The following is a 27,636-nucleotide window of genomic DNA, read 5'->3' as shown; positions in this document are numbered from 1 at the left end:
CCAGAGTCCCCTCCTCCTCCTAAACTAACCCAGAGTCCCCTCCTCCTCCTAAACTAACCCAGAGACCCCTCCTCCTCCTAAACTAACCCAGAGACCCCTCCTCCTCCTAAACTAACCCAGAGTCCCCTCCTCCTCCTAAACTAACCCAGAGTCCCCTCCTCCTCCTAACTAACCCATAATCCTCCCCTCCTCCTAAACTAACCCAGGAATCCCCTGCCCCTCCTAAACTTACCCAGAATCCCCCTGGTTATTACCATAGATAGAACAAGAGGAACTGCCAGCCTGCCTCCTGGACACGTGAGACCCCTCAAGTTTCAGTTGATTTTATTCACAGATAACTGAAGAAATCTGGCTGTGTCCCATAGGACCAGCCATGGGCCCCTGGTCTAAAGTAGTGCACTATATAGGGAATAGGTTTCTATAGGGCCCTGGTCTAAAGTAGTAACACTATATAGGGAACAGGGTCTATAGGGCTCTGGTCTAAAGTAGTGCACTATATAGGAATAGGGTTCTATAGGGTTCTGGTCTAAAGTAGGTGCACTATATGGGGAATAGGTTCTATAGGGCCCTGGTCTAAAGTAGTGCACTATATAGGGAATAGGGTTCTATAGGGCCCTGGTCTAAAGTAGAGTGCACTATATAGGGAATATGGGTTCTATAGGGCTCTGGTCTAAAGTAGTGCACTATATAGGGAATAGGGTTCTATAGGGCCCTGGTCTAAAGTAGTGCACTATATAGGGAATAGGGTTCTATAGGGCCCTGGTCTAAAGTGTGCATCTATAGGGAATAGGGTTCTATAGGGTCCTGGTCTAAGTAGTGCACTATATAGGGAATAGGGTTCTATAGGGCCCTGGTCTAAAGTAGTGCACTATATAGGGAATAGGGTTCTATAGGGCCCTGGTCTAAAGTAGTGTACTATATAGGGAATAGGGTTCTATAGGGCCCTGGTCTAAAGTAGTACACTATATAGGGAATAGGGTTCTATAGGGCCCTGGTCTAAAGTAGTGCACTATATAGGGAATAGGGTTCTATAGGGGCCCTGGTCTAAAGTAGTGCACTATATAGGGAATAGGGTTCTATAGGGCTCTGGTCCAAAGTAGTGCACTATATAGGGAATAGGGTTCTATAGGGCCCTGGTCTAAAGTAGTGCACTATATAGGGAGTAGGGTTCTATAGGGCCCTGGTCTAAAGTAGTGCACTATATAGGGCCCTGGTCTAAAGTAGTGCACTATATAGGGAATAGGGTTCTATAGGGCCCTGGTCTAAAGTAGTGCACTACTTTACTGTGGTTCAGTATGAACACATCTAAGTGGAAGGAGCTAGAAGCAAGAGAGAAAGAGAGAACTCTTCTGAACTCCAAAAGATGAGAGGAGATAGGAGAACAGGGGAGAGGAGAGGAGGGGGAGGAGAGCAGGGGAGAGGAGAGCAGGGGAGAGGAGAGCAGGGGAGAGGAGAGCAGGGGAGAGGAGAGCAGGGGAGAGGACAAGAGGGCAGGGGAGAGGAGGGCAGGGGAGAGGAGAGGAGAGCAGGGGAGAGGAGAGGAGAGCAGGGGAGAGGAGAGGAGAGCAGGGGAGAGGAGGGCAGAGGAGAGGAGGGCAGGGGAGAGGAGGGCAGGGGAGAGGAGGGCAGGGCAGGGAGAGGAGAGCAGGGGAGGGGAGGGCAGGGAGAGGAGAGCAGGGGAGAGGAGGGCAGGGGAGAGGAGAGGAGGGGAGAGGAGAGCAGGGGAGAGGAGAGCAGGGGAGAGGAGGGCAGGGGAGAGGAGGGCAGGGCAGGGGAGAGGAGAGGAGAGCAGGGGAGGGGAGGGCAGGGGAGAGGAGAGCAGAGGAGAGGAGGGGAGAGGAGAGGAGGGAGAGGAGAGGAGAGCAGGGGAGAGGAGAACACTGTACTACTCTGGTCAGGAAAACATGGGCGGAGAGAGGAGCAACAAAGTGGTCCTACACAAGCCTAGGTACTCTCAGGAAGTGTGTGCATTAGTAGGTACACACACACACACACACACACACACACACACACACACACACGCACACACGCGGTAAGTGTGATTGCCCAGCTCCACTGCCGACTGGTAGGAACTTTCAGAAGCAGCAATAACAACTCAACAACCCCTCCTCAGTTTAAGAGCCAGAGTCAAATAAAAATGGGCCATAAGGACCCTTTCATGACTTCTGAAAGCAGCTCTGTGTGAGGGAGGCGCTGGGAGGTCAGAGAGGCTGTGTGAGGGAGGCGCTGGGAGGTCAGAGAGGCTGTGTGAGGGAGGCGCTGGGAGGTCAGAGAGGCTGTGTGAGGGAGGCGCTGGGAGGCCAGAGAGGCTGTGTGAGGGAGGCGCTGGGAGGCCAGAGAGGCTGTGAGGCCAGAGAGGCTGGGAGGCCAGAGAGGATGTGTGAGGGAGAAGCTGGGAGGCCAGAGAGGCTGTGTGAGGGAGGCGCTGGGAGGCCAGAGAGGCTGTGTGAGGGAGGCGCTGGGAGGTCAGAGAGGCTGTGTGAGGGAGGCGCTGGGAGGTCAGAGAGGCTGGGAGGCCAGAGAGGCTGGGAGGCCAGAGAGGCTGGGAGGCCAGAGAGGATGTGTGAGGGAGAAGCTGTGAGGCTGTGTGAGGAGGCGCTGGGAGGTCAGAGAGGCTGTGTGAGGGAGAAGCTGGGAGGCCAGAGAGGCTGGGAGGCCAGAGAGGCTGGGAGGCCAGAGAAGCTGGGAGGCCAGAGAGGCTGGGAGGCCAGAGAGGCTGGGAGGCCAGAGAGGATGTGTGAGGGAGAAGCTGTGAGGCTGTGTGAGGGAGGAGCTGGAGGCAGAGAGGCTGGGAGGCCAGAGAGGCTGGGAGCCAGAGAGGATGTGTGAGGGAGAAGCTGTGTGAGGGAGAAGCTGTGAGGCTGTGTGAGGGAGAAGCTGGGAGGCCAGAGAGGCTGTGTGAGGGAGAAGCTGTGAGGCTGTGTGAGGGAGAAGCTGTGAGGCTGTGTGAGGGAGAAGCTGGGAGGCTGTGTGAGGGAGGAGCTGGGAGGCTGTGTGAGGGAGGAGCTGGGAGGCCAGAGAGGCTGTGTGAGGGAGGAGCTGGGAGGCCAGAGAGGCTGTGTGAGGGAGAAGCTGGGAGGCCAGAGAGGCTGTGTGAGGGAGGAACTGGGAGGCCAGAGAGGCTGTGCGAGGGAGGAGATCAGAGAGGCTGTGTGAGGGAGAAGCTGTGAGGCTGTGGGAGGGAGAAGCTGGGAGGCTGTGTGAGGGAGAAGCTGGGAGGCCAGAGAGGCTGTGTGAGGGAGGAACTGGGAGGCCAGAGAGGCTGTGTGAGGGAGAAGCTGGGAGGCCAGAGAGGCTGTGTGAGGGAGAAGCTGGGAGGCCAGAGAGACTGTGGGAGGGAGAAGCTGGGAGGCCAGAGAGGCTGTGGGAGGGAGAAGCTGGGAGGCCAGAGAGGCTGTGGGAGGGAGGAACTGGGAGGCCTAACAGCATATCATTGGGTCATTCCAGGCCTGTACGCCAGGAAGCAGGAAGCTCTAACAGCCTCATATCATTGGGTCATTCCCAGGCCTGTACACAGGAAGCAGGAAGCTCTAACAGCCTATCATATCATGGGTCCTTCAGGCCTGTACGCCAGGAAGCAGGAAGCTCTAACAGCCTATCATATCATTGGGTCATTCCAGGCCTGTACACCAGGAAGCAGGAAGCTCTAACAGCCTATCATATCATTGGGTCATTCCAGGCCTGTACACCAGGAAGCAGGAAGCTCTAACAGCCTATCATATCATTGGGTCATTCCAGGCCTGTACACCAGGAAGCTCTAACAGCCTATCATATCATTGGGTCATTCCAGGCCTGTACGCCAGGAAGCAGGAAGCTCTAACAGCCTATCATATCATTGGGTCATTCCAGGCCTGTACGCCAGGAAGCAGGAAGCTCTAACAGCCTATCATATCATTGGGTCATTCCAGGCCTGTACACCAGGAAGCAGGAAGCTCTAACAGCCTATCATATCATTGGGTCATTCCAGGCCTGTACACCAGGAAGCTCTAACAGCCTATCATATCATTGGGTCATTCCAGGCCTGTACGCCAGGAAGAAGGAGAGGAAGAGAGACACAGAGAGGAGGCCTGTGAACGACTGGTTCAGTCTACATGAAGCCTGGTTCAGTCTACATGAAGCCTGTGAACGACTGGTTCAGTCTACATGAAGCCTGGTTCAGTCTACATGAAGGCTGTGAACGGCTGGTTCAGTCTACATGAAGCCTGGTTCAGTCTACATGAAGGACAAAATGGTTTGTGTTACTGGAAGACAGAGACAGTAACAGTCGTGGACTCAGCAGTCCACAGCGTTCTGCGGGGACAGACGACTCATGAGGAGAGAGACAGGGATGGTCAATTAATGACAGTGGATTGATCCTTTATCCCTCGTGAGCTACGGAGAGTCCTCGAGGAGTTTCTAACTCTATTCCCCGTCAGGAGGGACTCAGGGAAGAGGACTGTACCATTACTAGTCACCCTCTCAACACAGATGGTCTTCATTAACCTGTCTCTCCTACTACAGAATCAGTCTCCCCTGAGGGGCTGGTCTTCATTAACCTGTCTCTCCTACTACAGAATCAGTCTCCCCTGAGGGGCTGGTCTTCATTAACCTGTCTCTCCTACTACAGAATCAGTCTCCCCTGAGGGTCTGGTCTTCATTAACCTGTCTCTCCTACTACAGAATCAGTCTCCCCTGAGGGGCTGGTCTTCATTAACCTCTCTCTCCTACTACAGAAACAGTCTCCCCTGAGGGGCTGGTCTTCATTAACCTGTCTCTCCTACTACAGAATCAGTCTCCCCTGAGGGGCTGGTCTTCATTAACCTGTCTCTCCTACTACAGAATCAGTCTCCCCTGAGGGGCTGGTCTTCATTAACCTGTCTCTCCTACTACAGAATCAGTCTCCCCTGAGGGGCTGGTGTTCATTAACCTTTCTCTCCTACTACAGAATCAGTCTCCCCTGAGGGGCTGGTCTTCATTAACCTGTCTCTCCTACTACAGAATCAGTCTCCCCTGAGGGGCTGGTCTTCATTAACCTGTCTCTCCTACTACAGAATCAGTCTCCCCTGAGGGGCTGGTCTTCATTAACCTGTCTCTCCTACTACAGAATCAGTCTCCCCTGAGGGGCTGGTCTTCATTAATCAGTCTCCCCTGAGGGGCTGGTCTTCATTAACCTGTCTCTCCTACTACAGAATCAGTCTCCCCTGAGGGGCTGGTCTTCATTAACCTGTCTCTCCTACTACAGAATCAGTCTCCCCTGAGGGGCTGGTCTTCATTAACCTGTCTCTCCTACTACAGAATCAGTCTCCCCTGAGGGGCTGGTCTTCATTAACCTGTCTCTCCTACTACAGAATCAGTCTCCCCTGAGAGACAGCTGGTTGTGTACCATCTCCAGGTCGTAAAGTCCCTCCACGTCTCCAGGACAATACCCAGGCTGCCCCAGGACAATGCCTAGGCCGGAGCCTGCTGAGTGGGTCACTGGAAGAGCTCTATTCCTCTCTCCCAGGGTTGGTCCTGGGACCATGGCAACCTGTGCTATCCCAGGGTCCCGCTGGGTTGGCGACATGAACACTGACAAGGGGCTGCTATTAAATCAGGGGGTAGAGAGGTGGGGTGGACGATGAGACATGAGGTATACAGGGAACAGAGACAGGACAACAGACTGGACCAATTACCTTAAAGGAGGTGACTGACTATGTCTCTGTCTCTCTCTCTGTCTCTCCTCTCTCTCTGTCTCTCTCTGTCTGTCTCTGTCTGTCTCTCTCTCTCTGTCTGTCTCTCTCTGTCTGTCCACCATTTCTTTGGTAGAACAAAACAGCACCCAGGTGGTCCGGACACCCGACCTGTCCTGCTAACTCTGGCCTGGTGTCTCCCACGTCCCAGACAGTAACTGACCTGGCGTCTCCACGTCCCAGACCGTAACTGACCTGGTGTCTCCACGCTGGTGTCTCCACGTCCCCAGGACAGGAACTGACCTTGGCGTCTCCACGTCCCAGCAGTAACCTGACCTGGCGTCTCCCACCGTCCCAGGATCAGTAACATGACATGGGGGGTGTCTCCCACGTCCCTAAAGGGAGACAGTAAGCTGGACCTGGGCGTCTCCACGCTGGGGTCCTCCACGTCCCAGACAGTAACTGACCTGGCGTTCTCCACGTCCCAGACAGTAACTGACCTGTCGTCTCCACGTCCCAGACAGTAACCTGACCTGCGTCCTCCACGTCCCAGACAGTAACTGTACCTGATGTCTCCACGTCCCAGGACAGTAACTGACCTGGTGTCTGACTAGCCACTGAGCCAGACTAGCCACATACGCAGTCAAGACTAGCCCACTGAGCCAGACTAGCCACTGAGCCAGACTAAGCCACTGAGGGCCCAGACCTAGCCACTGAACCAGACTAGCCACTGAGCCAGACTAGTCACTGAACCAGACTAGCCACTGAGCCAGACTAGTCACTGAACCAGACTAGTCACTGAACCAGACTAGCCACTGAGCCACTGAACCAGACTAGTCACTGAACCAGACTAGCCACTGAGCCACTGAACCAGACTAGCCACTGAGCCAGACTAGTCACTGAACCAGACTAGTCACTGAACCAGACTAGTCACTGAACCAGACTAGTCACTGAGCCAGACTAGTCACTGAACCAGACTAGTCACTGAGCCAGACTAGCCACTGAGCCAGACTAGCCACTGAACCAGACTAGCCACTGAACCAGACTAGCCACTGAACCAGACTAGTCACTGAACCAGACTAGTCACTGAACCAGACTAGCCACTGAACCAGACTAGTCACTGAGCCACTGAACCAGACTAGCCACTGAACCAGACTAGCCACTGAGTGCCACTGAACCAGACTAGCCACTGAGCCACTGAACCAGACTAGCCACTGAACCAGACTAGCCACTGCAACCAGACTAGTCACTGAGCCACTGAACCAAGACTAGCCACTGAGCCACTGAACCAGACTAGCCACTGAACCAGACTAGCCACTGAGCCACTGAACCAGGACTAGCCACTGAACCAGACTAGCCACTGAAACCAGACTAGCCACTGAGCCAGACTAGCCACTGAACCAGACTAGCCACTGAAACCAGACTAGCCACTGAACCGGACTAGCCACTGAACCAGACTAGTCACTGAACCAGACTAGCCACTGAACCAGACTAGCCACTGAACCAGACTAGCCACTGAACCAGACTAGCCACTGAACCAGACTAGTCACTGAACCAGACTAGTCACTGAACCAGACTAGCCACTGAACCAGACTAGTCACTGAGCCACTGAACCAGACTAGCCACTGAACCAGACTAGCCACTGAGCCACTGAACCAGACTAGCCACTGAGCCACTGAACCAGACTAGCCACTGAACCAGACTAGCCACTGAACCAGACTAGTCACTGAGCCACTGAACCAGACTAGCCACTGAGCCACTGAACCAGACTAGCCACTGAACCAGACTAGCCACTGAGCCACTGAACCAGACTAGCCACTGAACCAGACTAGCCACTGAACCAGACTAGCCACTGAGCCAGACTAGCCACTGAACCAAGACTAGCACTGAACCAGACTAGCCACTGAACCAGACTAGCCACTGAACCAGACTAGTCACTGAACCAGACTAGCCACTGAACCAGACTAGCCACTGAACCAGACTAGCCACTGAACCAGACTAGTCACTGAGCCACTGAACCAGACTAGCCACTGAACCAGACTAGCCACTGAGCCACTGAACCAGACTAGCCACTGAGCCACTGAACCAGACTAGCCACTGAACCAGACTAGTCACTGAACCAGACTAGTCACTGAGCCACTGAACCAGACTAGCCACTGAACCAGACTAGCCACTGAACCAGACTAGCCACTGAACCAGACTAGCCACTGAACCAGACTAGCCACTGAACCAGACTAGCCACTGAACCAGACTAGCACTGAACCAGACTAGCCAGACTAGCCACCTGCCACTACCACTGGACCCAGCTCACTGAGCCTAATCTCCAGATCAGAGTGAGAGGAGGGGGAAGACAGACCAGGCTCTGTTGCTGTGGGCCACTCATTCCACACATGGCCCGCCTGCTTTGCTGCACCCCTCCCACCCCTGTCTCCCCCCCCCCCCCCCATCCCTCCCTCCACTCACCTTGGAAGGCTGCTACGTTCCTGGAGATGAGGAACTTGAGGCTGGCGGAGGAGGTCTGGAGGAGGTTCTGAACATCCCGCCGGGCCGCCACCTGGTACTTGTCCTCCATCTTCTTAGTACAGCATGTCAGGTTCCTGGACTGGCACACCTGGAGGTCCGAACCTGGAGGGGAATAAATTACTGTTACTCCGTTGTTATGCCACATTACATGAACAGGTCTTGTGATCATAGAGAGAGAGAAAGGGTTCTGGAACATTAGGTCTTCCATTGTGATCATAGAGAGAGAGAGAGTTCTGGAACATTAGGTCTTCCATTGTGATCATAGAGAGAGAGAGAGAGGGTTCTGGAACATTAGGTCTTCCATTGTGATCATAGAGAGAGAGAGAGGGTTCTAGAACATTAGGTCTTCCATTGTGATCATAGAAAGAGAGAGAGAGGGTTCTGGAACATTAGGTCTTCCATTGTGATCATAGAGAGAGAGAGAGAGGGTTCTGGAACATTAGGTCTTCCATTGTGATCATAGAGAGAGAGAGAGGGTTCTAGAACATTAGGTCTTCCATTGTGATCATAGAAAGAGAGAGAGTTCTGGAACATTAGGTCTTCCATTGTGATCATAGAGAGAGAGAGAGGGGGTTCTAGAACATTAGGTATTCCATTGTGATCATAGAGAGAGAGAGAGAGAGAGTTCTGGAACATTAGGTCTTCCATTGTGATCATAGAGAGAGAGAGAGTTCTGGAACATTAGGTCTTCCATTGTGATCATAGAGAGAGAGAGAGAGTTCTGGAACATTAGGTCTTCCATTGTGATCATAGAGAGAGAGAGAGAGAGAGAGAGAGAGGGTTCTGGAACATTAGGTCTTCCATTGTGATCATAGAGAGAGAGAGGGTTCTGGAACATTAGGTCTTCCATTGTGATCATAGAGAGAGAGAGAGGGTTCTGGAACATTAGGTCTTCCATTGTGATCATAGAGAGAGAGAGAGGGTTCTGGAACATTAGGTCTTCCATTGTGATCATAGAGAGAGAGAGAGAGAGTTCTGGAACATTAGGTCTTCCATTGTGATCATAGAGAGAGAGAGAGAGGGTTCTGGAACATTAGGTCTTCGATTGTGATCATAGAGAGAGAGAGGGTTCTAGAACATTAGGTCTTCCATTGTGATCATAGAGAGAGAGAGAGGGTTCTGGAACATTAGGTCTTCCATTGTGATCATAGAGAGAGAGAGAGAGGGTTCTGGAACATTAGGTCTTCCATTGTGATCATAGAGAGAGAGAGAGAGGGTTCTGGAACATTAGGTCTTCCATTGTGATCATAGAGAGAGAGAGAGAGTTCTGAGAGACACAGAGCCCCTACAGACGTCACATAAGAGATAAAAACCACATGAATAACTGATCTCAGTCCAAGACACAGGGCCCCTACAGACATCACATAAGAGATAAATTCCCTGTAGCTCAGTTGGTAGAGCATGGTGTTTGCAACGCCAGGGTTGTGGGTTCGATTCCCATGGGGGGCTGATCTCAGTCCAAGACACAGACAGCATCACTGAGCTGTCAGTAGCGCCACTGTCTGAGGCTCATCATAATTGTCTCTTCTATCGAGCCACCTTGCATGATACTGGACGACACCCCCTTCGCCACGTCCACACAGACGGTCTACTGGACGACGCCCCCTTCGCCACGTCCACACAGACGGTCTACTGGACGACGCCCCCTTCGCCACGTCCACACAGACGGTCTACTGGACGACGCCCCCCTTCGCCACGTCCACACAGACGGTCTACTGGACGACGCCCCCCTTCGCCACGTCCACACAGACGGTCTACTGGACGACGCCCCCCTTCGCAACGTCCCACACAGACGGTTCTACTGGACGACCGCCCCATTCGCCACGTCCCCACAGACGGTCTACTGGACGACGCCCCCCTTCGCCACGTCCACACAGACGGTTCTACTAGACGACGTCCCCTTCGCCACGTCCACACAGACGGTCTACTGGACGACGGCCCCCTTCGCCACGTCCACACATACGGTCTACTGACGACGCCCCCCTTCGCCACGTCACACCAGACGGTCTACGTGTTGAAACAAGGCCCAGGGGCAGGAGGAAGTTTATGCAGAAAGGCAGATTAGTGTGAAATCATGAGTCGTCGTCGTTATCACTTCGACAGGTGGCGTCCAACATTTACCACGCCGTGTAAAGCTGCCGGCTCGCGTAGGACACACACACACCACACAGAGATACACACAGAGATATACACACACAGAGATACACACACAGTAGATACCCAACACAGATACACACACACACACACACACACACACACACACACACACACAAACAGAGATATACACAAACAGAGATACACACACACACACACACATTCCAACAGAGATACACACACACAAATACAAACAGAGATACACACACACAGAGATACACACACACACACACACACATATTCCAACAGAGATACACACACACAAATACAAACAGAGATACACACACACACACGGGACAATCAAAACAAGTTTTTTATTTTTTTTTTACGGTAAAAAGTGTTTTCAGACAGACGTGCTGAAACAGCGTCTCTGGCAGCACTTCCTCCATCAGACAACCTGTCCTGTGTTGTTATAGGGGGGGGCTGGGGGGGAGTCACGCAGAAGAGGGGCTGGGGGGGAGTCACGCAGAAGAGGGGCCTGGGGGGGAGTCACGCAGAAGAGGGGCCTGGGGGGGAGTCACGCAGAAGAGGGGCCTGGGGGGAGTCACGCAGAAGAGGGGGCTGGGGGGGAGTCACGCAGAAGAGGGGGCTGGGGGGGGAGTCACGCAGAAGAGGGGCTGGGGGGAGTCACGCAGAAGAGGGGGCTGGGGGGGGAGTCACGCAGAAGAGGGGGCTGGGGGGGAGTCACGCAGAAGAGGGGCTGGGGGGGAGTCACGCAGAAGAGGGGGCTGGGGGGGAGTCACGCAGAAGAGGGGGCTGGGGGGGGGAGTCACGCAGAAGAGGGGGCTGGGGGGAGTCACGCAGAAGAGGGCTGGGGGGGAGTCCACGCAGAAGAGGGGCTGGGGGGGAGTCACGCAGAAGAGGGGCTGGGGGTGAGTCACGCAGAAGAGGGGCTGGGGGGGAGTCACGCAGAAGAGGGAGACGGGCCTGGGGGTGAGTCACGCAGAAGAGGGGCTGGGGGGGAGTCACACAGAAGAGGGGCTGGGGTGAGTCCACGCAGAAGAGGGGCTGGGGGTGAGTCACGCAGAAGAGGGGCTGGGGGGGAGTCACGCAGAAGAGGAAGAGGGGCTGGGGGGGGAGTCACGCAGAAGAGGGGCTGGGGGGGAGTCACGCAGAAGAGGGGCTGGGGGGGAGTCACGCAGAAGAGGGGCTGGGGGGGAGTCACGCAGAAGAGGAAGAGGGGCCTGGGGGTGAAGAGGAAGAGGGGCCTGGGGGTGAAGAGGAAGAGGGGCCTGGGGGTGAAGAGGAGGAGGGGCCTGGGGGTGAAGAGGAAGAGGGGCCTGTAGGGTGTGAAGAGGAAGAGGGGCCTGGGGGTGAAGAGGAAGAGGGGCCTGGGGGTGAAGAGGAAGAGGGGCCTGGGGGTTGAAGAGGAAGAGGGGCCTGGGGGTGAAGAGGAAGAGGGGCCTGGGGTGAAGAGGAAGAGGGGCCTGGGGGTGAAGAGGGGAGAGGGGCCTGGGGGTGAAGAGGAAGAGGGGCCTGGGGGTGAAGAGGAAGAGGGGCCTGGGGGTGAAGAGGAAGAGGGGCCTGGGGGTGAAGGGGGAAGAGGGGCCTGGGGGTGAAGAGGAAGAGGGGCCTGGGGGTGAAGAGAAGAGGGCCTGGGGGTGAAGAGGAAGAGGGGCCTGGGGTGAAGAGGAGAGGGGCCTGGGGTAAGAGGAAGAGGGGCCTGGGGGGTGAAGAGGAAGAGGGCCTGGGCGGTGAAGAGGAAGAGGGGCCTGGGGGTGAAGAGGGAAGAGGGGCCTGGGGGTGAAGAGGGAGAGGGGCCTGGGGGTAAGAGGATAGGCCTGGGGTTGAAGAGGAAGAGGGGCCTGGGGGGAGTCCGAAGATGAAGAGGGGCCTGGGGGGAGTCACGCAGAAGAAGAGGGGGCTGGGGGGGAGTCACGCAGAAGAGGGGGCGGGGGGGAGTCACGCAGAAGAGGGGGCTTGGGGGGGAGTCACGCAGAAGAGGGGGCCTGGGGGGGAGTCACGCAGAAGAGTGGGCTGGGAGGGGGAAGTCACGCAGAAGAGGGGCTGGGGGGGAGTCACGCAGAAGAGGGGCTGGGGGGAGTCACGCAGAGAGGGGGCTGGGGGGGAGTCACGCAGAAGAGGGGCTGGGGGGGGAGTCACGCAGAAGAGGGGCTGGGGGGGAGTCACGCAGAAAGAGGGGCTGGGGGGAGTCACGCAGAAGAGGGAGACGGGCCTGGGGGTGAGTCACGCAGAAGAGGGGCTGGGGGGGAGTCACACAGAAGAGGGGCTGGGGGTGAGTCACGCAGAAGAGGGGCTGGGGGTGAGTCACGCAGAAGAGGGGCTGGGGGGGAGTCACGCAGAAGAGGAAGAGGGGCTGGGGGGGAGTCACGCAGAAGAGGGGCTGGGGGTGAGTCACGCAGAAGAGGGGCTGGGGGGGAGTCACGCAGAAGAGGGGCTGGGGGGGAGTCACGCAGAAGAGGGGCTGGGGGGGAGTCACGCAGAAGAGGGGCCTGGGGGTGAAGAGGAAGAGGGGCCTGGGGGTGAAGAGGAAGAGGGGCCTGGGGGTGAAGAGGAAGAGGGGCCTGGGGGTGAAGAGGAAGAGGGGCCTGGGGGTGAAGAGGAAGAGGGCCTGGGGGGAAGAGGGAGAGGGGTCCTGGGGGTGAAGAGGAAGAGGAGAGGGGCCTGGGGTGAAGAGGAAGAGGGGCCTGGGGGTGAAGAGGAAGAGGGGCCTGGGGGTGAAGAGGAAGAGGGGCCTGGGGGTGAAGAGGAAGAGGGGCCTGGGGGTGAAGAGGAAGAGGGGCCTGGGGTGAAGAGGAAGAGGGGCCTGGGGGGGGAAGAGGGAGAGGGCCTGGGGGTGAAGAGGGAGAGGGGCCTGGGGTGAAGAGGAAGAGGGGCTGCGTGGTGAAGAGGAAGAGGAAGAGGGGCCTGGGGGTGAAGAGGAAGAGGGGGCCTGGGGGTGAAGAGGAAGAGGGGCCTGGGGGGTGAAGAGGAAGAGGGCCTGGGGGTGAAGAGGAAGAGGGCCTGGGGGTGAAGAGGAAGAGGGGCCGTGGGGGTGAAGATGGAAGAGAGGGTCCTGGGGGTGAAGAGGAAGAGGGGCCTGGGGGTGAAGAGAAGAGGGCCTGGGGGTGAAGAGGAAGAGGAAGACGGGCCTGGGGGTGAAGAGGAAGAGGGAGACGGGCCTGGGGGTGAAGAGGAAGAGGAAGACGGGCCTGGGGGTGAGTAACGCAGAAGAGGGAGACGGGCCTGGGGGTGAAGAGGAAGAGGGAGACGGGCCTGGGGGTGAAGAGGAAGAGGAAGACGGGCCTGGGGGTGAGTCATGCAGAAGAGGGAGACGGGCCTGGGGGTGAGTCACGCAGAAGAGGAAGACGGCCCACGTTAACACATTCCTCATCCTCTAGATAAGACACCATGAAAAGATCCTCAGGGGGCCCTGATTTTAAACTTTACAGAGACCACAGAAACTGGGCTCGGTCCAAAACGATGAAAGGTTCTGGCTGGATCTATAGTCTATATATACACGTGTAGTTTAAGGTGAGTTCCAGATGAGTCAGGCCATTTCCACGAGTCAATACGAGTCAGTACGAGTCAGTACGAGTCAAGGATCTCATATTACAAATGGTTTTGAAAAACAGCATCTTCATTTCGTTGGTGATCAGACTGATTTGCCCCCCCCCCCCCGAGGTTTGTTCCATGGACTAGAAAGCCCTTTCACGTCACCAATACTGTTCTCCTGTGGGGCTGTTTATAGCAGTGGGGGGGTCAACAACAGGCTAGCTACCAGTAGCTAGGAGCGGTTCACCAATACTGTTCTCCTGTGGGGCTGTTTATAGCAGGGGGGGGGTCAACAACAGGCTAGCTACCAGTAGCTAGGAGCGGCTCGCCAAACTATTCTGGAAGTACAATGCAAAGTTCACGTGTTCCACCACAAAATCTCATTAACAAAATGTCAGTAAGTATAAAGACATAGCGAGCTACCAGCTACTATCCAACCAATGCAGCATTATCCCACCTCCTGGTCACTATTGGTTTAAAGACACAGCAAGCTACCAACTACTATCCAACCAACGCAGCATTATCCCACCTCCTGGTCAGCCACTATTGGTTTAAAGACACAGCAAGCTACCAGCTACTATCCAACCAACGCAGCATTATCCCACCTCCTGGTCAGCCACTATTGGTTTAAAGACACAGCGAGCTACCAGCTACTATCCAACCAATGCAGCATTATCCCACCTCCTGGTCACTATTGGTTTAAAGACACAGCAAGCTACCAGCTACTATCCAACCAACGCAGCATTATCCCACCTCCTGGTCAGCCACTATTGGTTTAAAGACACAGCGAGCTACCAGCTACTATCCAACCAATGCAGCATTATCCCACCTCCTGGTCACTATTGGTTTAAAGACACAGCAAGCTACCAACTACTATCCAACCAACGCAGCATTATCCCACCTCCTGGTCAGCCACTATTGGTTTAAAGACACAGCAAGCTACCAGCTACTATCCAACCAACGCAGCATTATCCCACCTCCTGGTCAGCCACTATTGGTTTAAAGACACAGCAAGCTACCAACTACTATCCAACCAACGCAGCATTATCCCACCTCCTGGTCAGCCACTATTGGTTTAAAGACACAGCAAGCTACCAACTACTATCCAACCAACGCAGCATTATCCCACCTCCTGGTCAGCCACTATTGGTTTAAAGACACAGCAAGCTACCAGCTACTATCCAACCAATGCAGCATTATCCCCACCTGGCCACTATTGGTTTAAAAAAGACAAACCTAAAACAATTTCTGACAATTCATTTACAGCAATATTGCCTGTCTGTCTGCCTGTCTGTCTGGCTGCGTGGAGCGTGTCTGCCTGCCCGTCTGCCCGCCTGCCTGCCTGCCTGCGTGGAGTGTGTCTGTCTGTCTGTCTGTCTGCCTGCCTGTCTGTCTGCGTGGAGTGTGTCTGCCTGTCTGTCTGCCTGCCCGTCTGCCCGCCTGCCTGCCTGTCTGCGTGGAGCGTGTCTGCCTGTCTGCCCGCCTGCCTGCCTGTCTGCGTGGAGCGTGTCTGCCTGTCTGTCTGTCTGTCTGCCTGTCTGCGTGGAGCGTGTCTGCCTGTCTGTCTGCCTGCCTGCCTGCCTGTCTGTCTGTCTGCCTGCGTGGAGCGTGTCTGCCTGTCTGTCTGTCTGCCTGCCTGCGTGGAGCGTGTCTGCCTGTCTGTCTGCCTGCCCGTCTGCCCGCCTGCCTGCCTGTCTGCGTGGAGTGTGTCTGCCTGTCTGTCTGTCTGTCTGTCTGTCTGTCTGCCCGCCTGTCTGCGTGGAGCGTGTCTGCCTGTCTGTCTGTCTGCCTGCCTGTCTGTCTGCCTGTGTGGAGCGTGTCTGCCTGTCTGTCTGTCTGCCTGCCTGCCTGCCCGTCTGCCCGCCTGCCTGCGTGGAGCGTGTCTGCCTGCCTGTCTGTCTGTCTGCCTGCCTGCGTGGAGCGTGTCTGCCTGTCTGTCTGTCTGTCTGCCCGCCTGCCTGTCTGCCTGCGTGGAGCGTGTCTGCCTGTCTGTCTGTGTCTGCCTGCCTGCCTGCCTGCCCGTCTGCCCGCCTGTCTGCGTGGAGCGTGTCTGCCTGTCTGTCTGTCTGTCTGTCTGTCTGCCTGTCTGCCTGCCTGCCTGCCTGCGTGGAGCGTGTCTGCCTGTCTGTCTGCCTGCCTGCCCGTCTGCCTGCCTGTCTGCGTGGAGCGTGTCTGCCTGTCTGTCTGTCTGCCTGCCTGTCTGTCTGCCTGGAGCGTGTCTGCCTGCCTGTCTGTCTGCCTGCCTGCCCGTCTGCCCGCCTGTCTGCGTGGAGCGTGTCTGTCTGCCTGCCTGCCTGTCTGCATGCCTGCCTGTGTGGAGCGTGTCTGTCTGCCTGCCTGCCTGTCTGTGTGGAGCGTGTCTGTCTGCCTGCCTGCCTGTCTGCATGCCTGCCTGTGTGGAGCGTGTCTGTCTGCCTGCCTGCCTGTCTGTCTGTCTGCCTGCCTGTCTGCGTGGAGCGTGTCTGCCTGTCTGCCTGCCTGTCTGTCTGCCTGTCTGTCTGCCTGTGTGGAGCGTGTCTGCCTGTCTGCCTGCCTGTGTGGAGCGTGTCTGTCTGCCTGCCTGCCTGTCTGTCTGTCTGTCTGGTGAGCGTGTTTGTCTATCACTCCATGTCTAGCCAGGTGATGTCATAACCATCTGGTGGACAAAAATACTTCCTCCAAAACCTTCCCAATTAAATGTTAACTGTAAAGTAGTAGATCAGGTGGAACTAGATCAGGAGGAACTAGATCAATCAGGAGGAAGTAGATCAGGAGGAAGTAGATCAATCAGGAGGAAGTAGATCAGGAGGAAGTAGATCAATCAGGAGGAAGTAGATCAGGAGGAACTAGATCAATCAGGAGGAAGTAGATCAGGAGGAACTAGATCAATCAGGAGGAAGTAGATCAGGAGGAAGTAGATCAATCAGGAGGAAGTAGATCGGGAGGAAGTAGATCGGGAGGAAGTAGATCGGGAGGAAGTAGATAATTTGTATGTATTATTTGTTATTTCCAATCTTTTCCATGAACTGAGCAGCAGCAGTACAGAACCATCACCAGACCGGCTCATTAGATGGAACATTCCTCACTGGCCCGGTGAGCCATTAAAGGGCCAGATGCACAATTAAAGGGCCCGGTGAGCCATTAAAGGGCCAGATGAGCCATTAAAGGGCCCGATGAGCCATTAAAGGGCCAGATGAGCCATTAAAGGGCCCGGTGAGCCATTAAAGGGCCCGGTGAGCCATTAAAGGGCCCGGTGAGCCATTAAAGGGCCAGATGAGCCATTAAAGGGCCAGATGAGCCATTAAAGGGCCCGGTGAGCCATTAAAGGGCCAGGTGAGCCATTAAAGGGCCGGTGAGCCATTAAAGGGCCAGATGAGCCATTAAAGGGCCAGATGAGCCATTAAAGGGCCCGGTGAGCCATTAAAGGGCCAGGTGATCCATTAAAGGGCCAGATGAGCCATTAAAGGGCCAGATGAGCCATTAAAGGGCCAGATGAGCCATTAAAGGGCCAGATGAGCCATTAAAGGGCCAGATGAGTCATTAAAGGGCCAGATGAGCCATTAAAGGGCCAGATGAGCCATTAAAGGGCCAGGTGAGCCATTAAAGGGCCGGTGAGCCATTAAAGGGCCAGATGAGCCATTAAAGGGCCAGATGAGCCATTAAAGGGCCAGGTGAGCCATTAAAGGGCCAGGTGAGCCATTAAAGGGCCAGATGCACAATTAAAGGGCCAGATGAGCCATTAAAGGGCCAGATGATCCATTAAAGGGCCAGATGATCCATTAAAGGGCCAGATGAGCCATTAAAGGGCCAGATGAGCCATTAAAGGGCCAGATGAGTCATTAAAGGGCCAGATGAGTCATTGAACCTTCCATAACAAAACCATCACCTACAGAGAGATGAACCTGGAGAAGAGTCCCCTAAGCAAGCTGGTCCTGGGGCTCTGTTCACAAACACAAACAGACCCCACAGAGCCCCAGGACAGCAACACAATTAGACCCCAACCAAATCATGAGAAAACAAAAAGATAATTATTTGACACATTGGAAAGAATCAACCAAAAAAAACAGAGCAAACTAGAATGCTATTTGGCCCTAAACAGAGAGTACACAGTGGCAGAATACCTGACCACTGTGACTGACCACAAATTAAGAAAATCCTTGACTATATACAGACTCCGTGAGCATAGCCTTGCTATTGAGAGAGGTCGCCGTAGCCAATCTTCTCTTCGAGAGCAAGGTCTTCCTTTGTGCCCACAAAATGTGGAAACTGAGCTACACTTCCTGTCAAATGTATGACTACATCACAGACGCATATTTCCCCACAGACCCAGAAAGAATTAAAAAAAAAAGAAAAAATCAAAACATTGATATACCCCCATATCTGTTAGGTGAAATATCGCAGTGTGCCATCACAGCAGCAAGATGTGGGGAATGTTGCCACAAGAAAAGGGGGCAATCAGTGAAGAACAAACACTGTAAATACAACCCATATTTATCAATTTATTTTCCCTTTCATACATCAACTACTTGCATATTTCTACAACACTGTACAGAGACAATAACATGTCTATTCTTTTAAAAAATGTTTGAAAGTGCCATGTTGTTAACTGATGTTTCCCTTGTTCATTTTCATTTTGTTTGTCTACTCCATTTGCTTTGGCAGTGTAAACATATATTTTTCCGCATGCCAATAAAAGCCCTTTGAATTGAACTGAAGGGAGGCAGAGAGGAGAGAGAGAGAGGCGGAGAGGAGAGAGAGAGGCGGAGAGGAGAGAGAGAGAGAGAGGCAGAGAGGTGGCAGAGAGGAGGAAGAGAGGCAGAGAGGTGGGGGAGAGGAGAGAGAGAGGCAGAGAGGAGGAGGGAAAGAGAGAGGCAGAGAGGAGGAGTGAGAGAGGCAGAGAGGAGAGAGAGAGAGGCGGAGAGGAGAGAGAGAGAGGCGGAGAGGAGAGAGAGCGAGGCGGAGAGGAGAGAGAGAGAGGCGGAGAGGTGGGGGAGAGGAGAGAGAGAGGCAGAGAGGAGGAGGGAAAGAGAGAGGCAGAGAGGAGGAGTGAGAGAGGCAGAGAGGAGGAGGGAAAGAGGCAGAGAGGAGAGGCAGTCCGAGCAGCAGCCAGCCCACAGCTCAGCTACATTTACTCAGCGGTCCACTGTCTCTCAGCACCAGACCCATAGACAACACTAAAAGAAGCTTATCATTCTTCCACAGATGTTGCAGTTGGACGAGACGTCAGGTGGACGAGGCGTCAGGTGGACGAGGCGTCTGGTGGACGAGGCGTCAGGTGGACGAGGCGTCAGGTGGACGAGGCGTCAGGTGGACGAGGCGTCAGGTGGACGAGGCGTCTGGTGGACGAGGCGTCAGGTGGACGAGGCGTCTGGTGGACGAGGCGTCAGGTGGACGAGGTGGACGAGGCGTCAGGTGGACGAGGCGTCAGGTGGACGAGGCGTCTGGTGGACGAGGCGTCAGGTGGACGAGGCGTCTGGTGGACGAGGCGTCAGGTGGATGAGGTGGACGAGGCGTCAGGTGGACGAGGCGTCAGGTGGACGAGGCGTCGGGTGGTCCAGTAGAACAGAACCACCTTCACTCAGTGGTCCAGTAGAACAGAACCACGTTCACTCAGTGATCCAGTAGAACAGAACCACGTTCACTCAGTGATCCAGTAGAACAGAACCACGTTCACTCAGTGATCCAGTAGAACAGAACCACGTTCCCTCAGTGATCCAGTAGAACAGTAGAACAGAACGACGTTCACTCAGTGACCCAGTGGTCCAGTAGAACAGTAGAACAGAACCACGTTCACTCAGTGACCCAGTAGAACAGTAGAACAGAACCACGTTCACTCAGTGACCCAGTAGAACAGAACCACATTCACTCAGTGGTCCAGTAGAACAGTAGAACAGAACCACGTTCACTCAGTGGTCCAGTAGAACAGAACCACGTTCCCTCAGTGGTCCAGTAGAACAGAACCACGTTCCCTCAGTGGTCCAGTAGAACAGAACCACGTTCCCTCAGTGGTCCAGTAGAACAGTAGAACAGAACCACGTTCACTCAGTGGTCCAGTAGAACAGTAGAACAGAACCACGTTCCCTCAGTGGTCCAGTAGAACAGAACCACGTTCACTCAGTGGTCCAGTAGAACAGTAGAACAGAACCACGTTCAGAAACATCTATAAAACAACAGGTCAACCAGCTCTGTGTGGTGTGATGATGATGATGATGATGATGATGATGATGGCATCGTGGATAGTGATGCTAAAATAACAAACCGTGCTACTCTACAATATCTGGGAGATGAATCGAGAGAGAGAGAGATATTTTTTATCTTCATAGTTTCAGAATTAGTCACAGAGGCACCAGAGGCAGCGTTTCCCCTAGTTAGATATTCCAGGTGGAGTGCGGAGACCAACAAAACAACACCCAGGGCCTCTGGTTAATGGAAGCACACAGACGATTGTCTGACCACAAAAAACAATCTAAAATAATCAAATTCAGACACATAAATCTTTAAAAAAACAACAAACAAGTGAGAAGCATTGTATGTATTGAGTTGAACTAAGTGATGAATCTGTCTTGTTTACTTTAAACTTTAAAACGTAAATAAAGGTGTTTATCCCCCCTGAACAAGCCGCACAGACAGCTAGAGAACAGTACTGTTGTTCTGAACACCGAAACACAAAAAATATCATGTGATCTTTAGAACCTCCAACAACAACAAAAACAGCGAGCGCCTTACATCCTGAAAACATGGCTGCGTCTGAAATAGCACACTACATACACTGGTCAAAACAAAACAAGGTCGTGGACCGACAGAGGGAATAGGAAGCCATTTCAGACGCAATGTCCAACCACAAATACAGAGCTGGACAAAAGTGCCTCCGAGTGAATCTGTTCAGTTGAGTCCAGCGTCGGGACGGCAGCTGCGTCAACAGAGATGATGAATATTATCTTTCAGCTTAATGGCTTCTGGAAATGTTCTCTAGTCAAGTGCATTGTCCAAACCATAAGGGAATGATGTGAATTAAATAAAAGGTATGGGATCTGATGGCCCCATCAGAGACCCTACAGAAAGAATACTGAGGCCCATAGCTACTGAGACCCTACAGAAAGAATACTGAGTCCCATAGCTACTGAGGCCCTGTAGATAGTATTCTATCTACAGGGCCTCAGTAGCTATGGGACTCAGTATTCTATCTACTGGGCCTCAGTATTCTATCTACAGGGCCTCAGTATTCTGAGGCCCTGTAGATAGAATACTGAGGCCCAGTAGATAGAATACTGAGTCCCATAGCTACTGAGGCCCTGTAGATAGAATACTGAGGCCCATAGCTACTGAGGCCCTGTAGATAGAATACTGAGGCCCATAGCTACTGAGGCCCAGTAGATAGAATACTGAGGCCCAGTAGATAGAATACTGAGGCCCATAGCTACTGAGGCCCTGTAGTTAGAATACGGAGGCCCTGTAGATAGAATACCGAGGCCCATAGCTACTGAGGCCCTGTAGATAGAATACTGAGGCCCAGTAGATAGAATACTGAGGCCCATAGCTACTGAGGCCCTGTAGATAGAATACTGAGGCCCAGTAGATAGAATACTGAGGCCCATAGCTACTGAGGCCCTGTAGATAGAATACCGAGGCCCTGTAGATAGAATACCGAGGCCCTGTAGATAGAATACCGAGGCCCAGTAGATAGAATACGGAGGCCCAGTAGATAGAATACGGAGGCCCAGTAGATAGAATACTGAGGCCCAGTAGATAGAATACTGAGGCCCTGTAGATAGAATACTGAGGCCCTGTAGATAGAATACTGAGGCCCTGTAGATAGAATACTGAGGCCCTGTAGATAGAATACTGAGGCCCATAGCTACTGAGGCCCTGTAGATAGAATACTGAGGCCCTGTAGATAGAATACTGATGGCCCTGTAGATAGAATACTGAGGCCCATAGCTACTGAGGCCCTGTAGATAGAATACTGAGGCCCTGTAGATAGAATACTGAGGCCCTGTAGATAGAATACCGAGGCCCTGTAGATAGAATACTGAGGCCCATAGCTACTGAGGCCCTGTAGATAGAATACTGAGGCCCAGTAGATAGAATACTGAGGCCCTGTAGATAGAATACTGAGACCCATAGAATACTGAGGCCCTGTAGATAGAATACTGAGGCCCTGTAGATAGAATACTGAGGCCCTGTAGATAGAATACTGAGGCCCTGTAGATAGAATACTGAGGCCCTGTAGATAGAATACTGAGGCCCTGTAGATAGAATACTGAGGCCCTGTAGATAGAATACTGAGGCCCATAGCTACTGAGGCCCTGTAGATAGAATACTGAGACCCTGTAGATAGAATACTGAGACCCTGTAGATAGAATACTGAGACCCTGTAGATAGAATACTGAGGCCCAGTAGATAGAATACTGAGGCCCTGTAGATAGAATACTGAGACCCATAGAATACTGAGGCCCTGTAGATAGAATACTGAGGCCCTGTAGATAGAATACTGAGGCCCTGTAGATAGAATACTGAGGCCCTGTAGATAGAATACTGAGGCCCTGTAGTATTGGCCCTGTAGATAGAATACTGAGGCCCTGTAGATAGAATACTGAGGCCCTGTAGATAGAATACTGAGGCCCTGTAGATAGAATACTGAGGCCCTGTAGATAGAATACTGAGGCCCTGTAGATAGAATACTGAGGCCCTGTAGATAGAATACTGAGGCCCATAGCTACTGAGGCCCTGTAGATAGAATACTGAGACCCTGTAGATAGAATACTGAGGCCCATAGCTACTGAGGCCCTGTAGATAGAATACTGAGGCCCTGTAGATAGAATACTGAGGCCCCATAGCTACTGAGGCCCTGTAGATAGAATACTGAGGAAACATAATACCAATGCAGATTAATTACAAAAGAAATATTCTCTGTCAAGTGCTGCAACACTATGACCCCATGACCCCATGACCCTATGACCCCAGCCTGTTTTGGCAGTCTAAAAGGAGTACGATTCCCTTGGCTTTTAGTAAACCTCCAACCCGAAAACAAGGCTCATCTTGAGAACCACCTGTACCTTTCACATTCCTCTGACAAAATCAGCCTAAACAGGCCTGTAATAATAAACAGATACAGCAGCCTCGGCCCACAGAGTTTATTTAACCAATAAGGCCCGAGGGGGGTGGGGGGGTGTGGTATATGGCCAATATACCACGGCTAAGGCCTGTTCTTATGTACAACGCGTCGCCTGGATACAGCCCTTAACCGTGGTTTATTGGTCATATACCACAAATCCCAGAGGCGCCTTATTACTATAATAAACTAGTTACCAACGTAATTAGAGACGTGTAAATAAATATATATGTATTTTGTAATATCCGTGGTATTTCAGCCAATTAGCGTTCAGGTCTCGAACCACGCAGTTTATTATAACAGTTAGATAACCAATGGGATGAGAGAACATGTAGTCATGGTAATCAATACAGTTAGATAACCAATGGGATTAGAGAATATGTAGTCATGGTAATCAATACAGTTAGATAACCAATGGGATTAGAGAACATGTAGTCATGGTAATCAATACAGTTAGATAACCAATGGGATCAGAGAACATGTAGTCATGGTAACCAATGGGATAGAGAACATGTAGTCATGGTAACCAATGGGATAAGACAACATGTAGTCATGGTAATCAATACAGTTAGATAACCAATGGGATCAGAGAACATGTAGTCATGGTAACCAATACAGTTAGATAACCAATGGGATTAGAGAACATGTAGTCATGGTAATCAATACCGTTAGATAACCAATGGGATGAGAGAACATGTAGTCATGGTAATCAATACAGTTAGATAACCAATGGGATAAGAGAACATGTAGTCATGGTAACCAATGGGATGAGAGAACATGTAGTCATGGTAATCAATACCGTTAGATAACCAATGGGATAAGAGAACATGTAGTCATGGTAACCAATGGGATGAGAGAACATGTAGTCATGGTAATCAATACAGTTAGATAACCAATGGGATGAGAGAACATGTAGTCATGGTAATCAATACAGTTAGATAACCAATGGGATGAGAGAACATGTAGTCATGGTAATCAATACCGTTAGTAGAACGTAATATACTAACTAATCAGGATCCACAGAACTACAGAATACAGGCTACGGCAGTTTGCCATAGATCTACAGAATACAGGCTACGGCAGTTTGCCATAGAGCTACAGAATACAGGCTACGGCAGTTTGCCATAGATCTACAGGCTACGGCAGTTTGCCATAGATCTACAGAATATAGGTTACGGCAGTTTGCCATAGGTCTACAGAATACAGGCTACGGCAGTTTGCCATAGATCTACAGAATACAGGCTACGGCAGTTTGCCATAGATCTACAGAATACAGGCTACGGCAGTTTGCCATAGATCTACAGAATACAAGCTACGGCAGTTTTCCATAGGTCTACAGAATACAGGCTACGGCAGTTTGCCATAGATCTACAGAATACAGGCTACGGCAGTTTGCCATAGAGCTACAGAATACAGGCTACGGCAGTTTGCCATAGATCTACAGAATACAGACTAGGGCAGTTTGCCATAGATCTACAGAATACAGGCTACGGCAGTTTGCCATAGATCTACAGGCTACGGCAGTTTGCCATAGAGCTACAGAATACAGGCTACGGCAGTTTGCCATAGATCTACAGAATACAGGCTATGGCAGTTTGCCATAGATCTACAGAATACAGGCTACGGCAGTTTGCCTTAGATCTACAGAATACAGACTAGGGCAGTTTGCCATAGATCTACAGAATACAGACTAGGGCAGTTTGCCATAGATCTACAGAATACAGGCTACGGCAGTTTGCCATAGATCTACAGGCTACGGCAGTTTGCCATAGAGCTACAGAATACAGGCTACGGCAGTTTGCCATAGATCTACAGGCTACGGCAGTTTGCCATAGAGCTACAGAATACAGGCTACGGCAGTTTGCCATAGATCTACAGAATACAGGCTACGGCAGTTTGCCATAGATCTACAGGCTACGGCAGTTTGCCATAGAGCTACAGAATACAGGCTACAGCAGTTTGCCATAGATCTACAGAATACAGGTTACGGCAGCTTGCCATAGATCTACAGAATACAAGCTACGGCAGTTTGCCATAGGTCTACAGAATACAGGCTACGGCAGTTTGCCATAGATCTACAGTATACAGGCTACGGCAGTTTGCCATAGATCTACAGTATACAGGCTACGGCAGTTTGCCATAGATCTACAGAATACAGGCTACGGCAGTTTGCCATAGATCTACAGAATACAGGCTACGGCAGTTTGCCATAGATCTACAGAATACAGGCTACGGCAGTTTGCCATAGATCTACAGAATACAGGCTACGGCAGTTTGCCATAGATCTACAGAATACAGGCTACGGCAGTTTGCCATAGATCTACAGAATACAGGCTACGGCAGTTTGCCATAGGTCTACAGAATACAGGCTACGGCAGCTTGCCATAGAGCTACAGAATAAGACTACGGCAGCTTGCCATAGAGCTACAGAATACAGGCTACGGCAGTTTGCCATAGACCTACAGAATAAGGCAGTTTGCCATAGATCTACAGTATACAGGCTACGGCAGTTTGCCATAGACCTACAGAATAAGGCAGTTTGCCATAGATCTACAGGCTACGGCAGTTTGCCATAGATCTACACTATACAGGCTACGGCAGTTTGCCATAGACCTACAGAATAAGGCAGCTTGCCATAGACCTACAGAATAAGGCAGTTTGCCATAGATCTACAGAATACAGGCTACGGCAGTTTGCCATAGGTCTACAGAATACAGGCTACGGCAGCTTGCCATAGAGCTACAGAATAAGACTACGGCAGCTTGCCATAGAGCTACAGAATACAGGCTACGGCAGTTTGCCATAGACCTACAGAATAAGGCAGTTTGCCATAGATCTACAGTATACAGGCTACGGCAGTTTGCCATAGACCTACAGAATAAGGCAGTTTGCCATAGATCTACAGGCTACGGCAGTTTGCCATAGATCTACACTATACAGGCTACGGCAGTTTGCCATAGACCTACAGAATAAGGCAGCTTGCCATAGACCTACAGAATAAGGCAGCTTGCCATAGATCTACAGAATAAGGCAGTCTGCCATAGAGCTACAGAATAAGGCAGTCTGCCATAGATCTACAGACTAAGGCAGTTTGCCATGGTTCAAAAACCCCAGCCATGTATGACTGAATAAAGCACGTCTTGAGACCGTCATCCAAACCAGTCACTTTGGCAACTCTTGATATAAAACAAAATGGTAAAGAAACGTGCAGATATATTAAATCAATTTATAAATGTATATAAAAATAAAAACACTACCGTAGGCCTCCTACCTTCTCTCGGTCTCTCCGGCAGTGAGTTCACTGGTCCAATCTGCCGCAGATGAAAAACTTTGCGCACTTCATCACAGCTCGCTGGACTTGCCGAACTGAGCCCAACACAAGCAGCAACAAGCAAACAGCAGATGGTTTGTTTTAATCCCATGTTTTAAACCCAGGTCGATGTTACACAAAATTCACTATCTAATATTTTTTTTTAAGTTATAAACATTGCGCCATTCCTTCGATCACAACATCCACATTTTCAAGGTTTCCTGGATCAGCGACGATGGAAAAAAAAATGACCTGAAATGTTCTCAAAACAATAAAAAAAAAACTAAATCCTTGAATGAAGTTACAGCAGTAGTCGTTGAAAGAGTCATGGGACTGCAGAGGAACTCGGCGGTGGCATGTTGAGAGCGGTTTTGGCCGTGACTGGATCCGTGAAGGGGAATGAAGAGGAATGGGCGGAACCATACCTGAGACAGAACCACTGGAGGACACTACAACCAACAGTGGGGTGCAGAGCCATCTCGTGGATAAACCCTTAGAGCAGCAGCCTAAAACAATTTACATTTTAGTCATTTTAGCAGACGCTCTTATCCAGAGCGACTTACAGTAGTGAATGCATACATTTTATTTTTCTCCGTACTGGTCCCCCCCGTGGGAATCGAACCCATAACCCTGGCGTTGCAAAACACCATGCTCTACCAACTGAGCTACATCTAAAACAATTAGTATTATAGTCTATTACTACAGCATGGCCAGACTAACAAACCGTTTGGTACAGAGTTATGGATCAGACCGTTTCTATGGAGTTCCATAGGCCAATTAAACGTATTTTTGGGGTAATGTGTATGAGCTTTATGGCGTCCACATTACGCACAGGTGATTTCCGCTAAGAGCCAGTGACGAAGGGAACCTTAGTTTTTGATCAACACTTGATATAAAAAAAATACATCATTTACAAAACAGAATGTATAGAAATTACTTTATTTAACCAGGTAAGAACCATTCAGGTTAAAACATGTTTTACTATTTTGCCAGGGAGACCTGGCAAGGCAAAACGGGAAAATAACAGCGTGTACATGAAATACTACAGTAAAATACTAAATAAACACAAAATATAAAAAGTGTCACAAGTTATAGATACAATTGAAGATTAGAAACAAGTGCAGCTAAATCACAAACCCTACCTCCCCTAACTCCACTAACTACACCACCTCCGTTACCTCCACTGCCTACCTCCACCAACTCCACTACCTACCTCCCCTCCCTACCTACCTCCACCACCTCCACTAACTACACCACCTCCCTCCCCTACCTCCACCACCTCCCCTACCTCCACCACCTCCCCTACCTCCGTTACCTCCACTGCCTACCCCTCTCCCCTACCTCCACTACCTCCCCCACCCTCCCCCACCCCCTACCTCCCCCACCTCCACTACCTACCTCCACTACCTCCACCA

General features: G+C 51.9%; 1 protein-coding gene across 1 annotated transcript; it reads right to left on the bottom strand.

The window, feature by feature from the left end:
- Positions 1-4,010: 4,010 nt before the first annotated feature.
- LOC115181184 (glypican-5-like) lies at positions 4,011-26,612 on the bottom strand. The gene is made up of 3 exons (XM_029743213.1): positions 26,183-26,612; positions 8,112-8,273; positions 4,011-4,021 (listed from the first exon to the last, which is right to left on the bottom strand). Exons 1-3 carry the CDS (start codon positions 26,331-26,333, stop codon positions 4,011-4,013), a joined length of 324 nt encoding a protein of 107 aa, XP_029599073.1. The 5' UTR covers positions 26,334-26,612.
- Between the last annotated feature and the right edge of the window lie 1,024 nt (positions 26,613-27,636).

Source organism: Salmo trutta, unplaced genomic scaffold, assembly GCF_901001165.1.
Source record: "Salmo trutta unplaced genomic scaffold, fSalTru1.1, whole genome shotgun sequence".
NCBI classification, from domain to species: domain Eukaryota; kingdom Metazoa; phylum Chordata; class Actinopteri; order Salmoniformes; family Salmonidae; genus Salmo; species Salmo trutta.
Note: the sequence above shows the minus strand (reverse complement) of the source record. Positions and strands in the feature narration are given on the sequence as shown.

Coding starts and splice junctions, on each gene's coding strand:
- LOC115181184 (XM_029743213.1), bottom strand. CDS start 26,333: ATGGGATTAAAACAAACCATCTGCTGTTTGCTTGTTGCTGCTTGTGTT. Junction 8,274..26,182: donor GCCGGAGAGACCGAGAGAAG/GTAGGAGGCCTA, acceptor ATTCCCCTCCAG/GTTCGGACCTCCAGGTGTGC.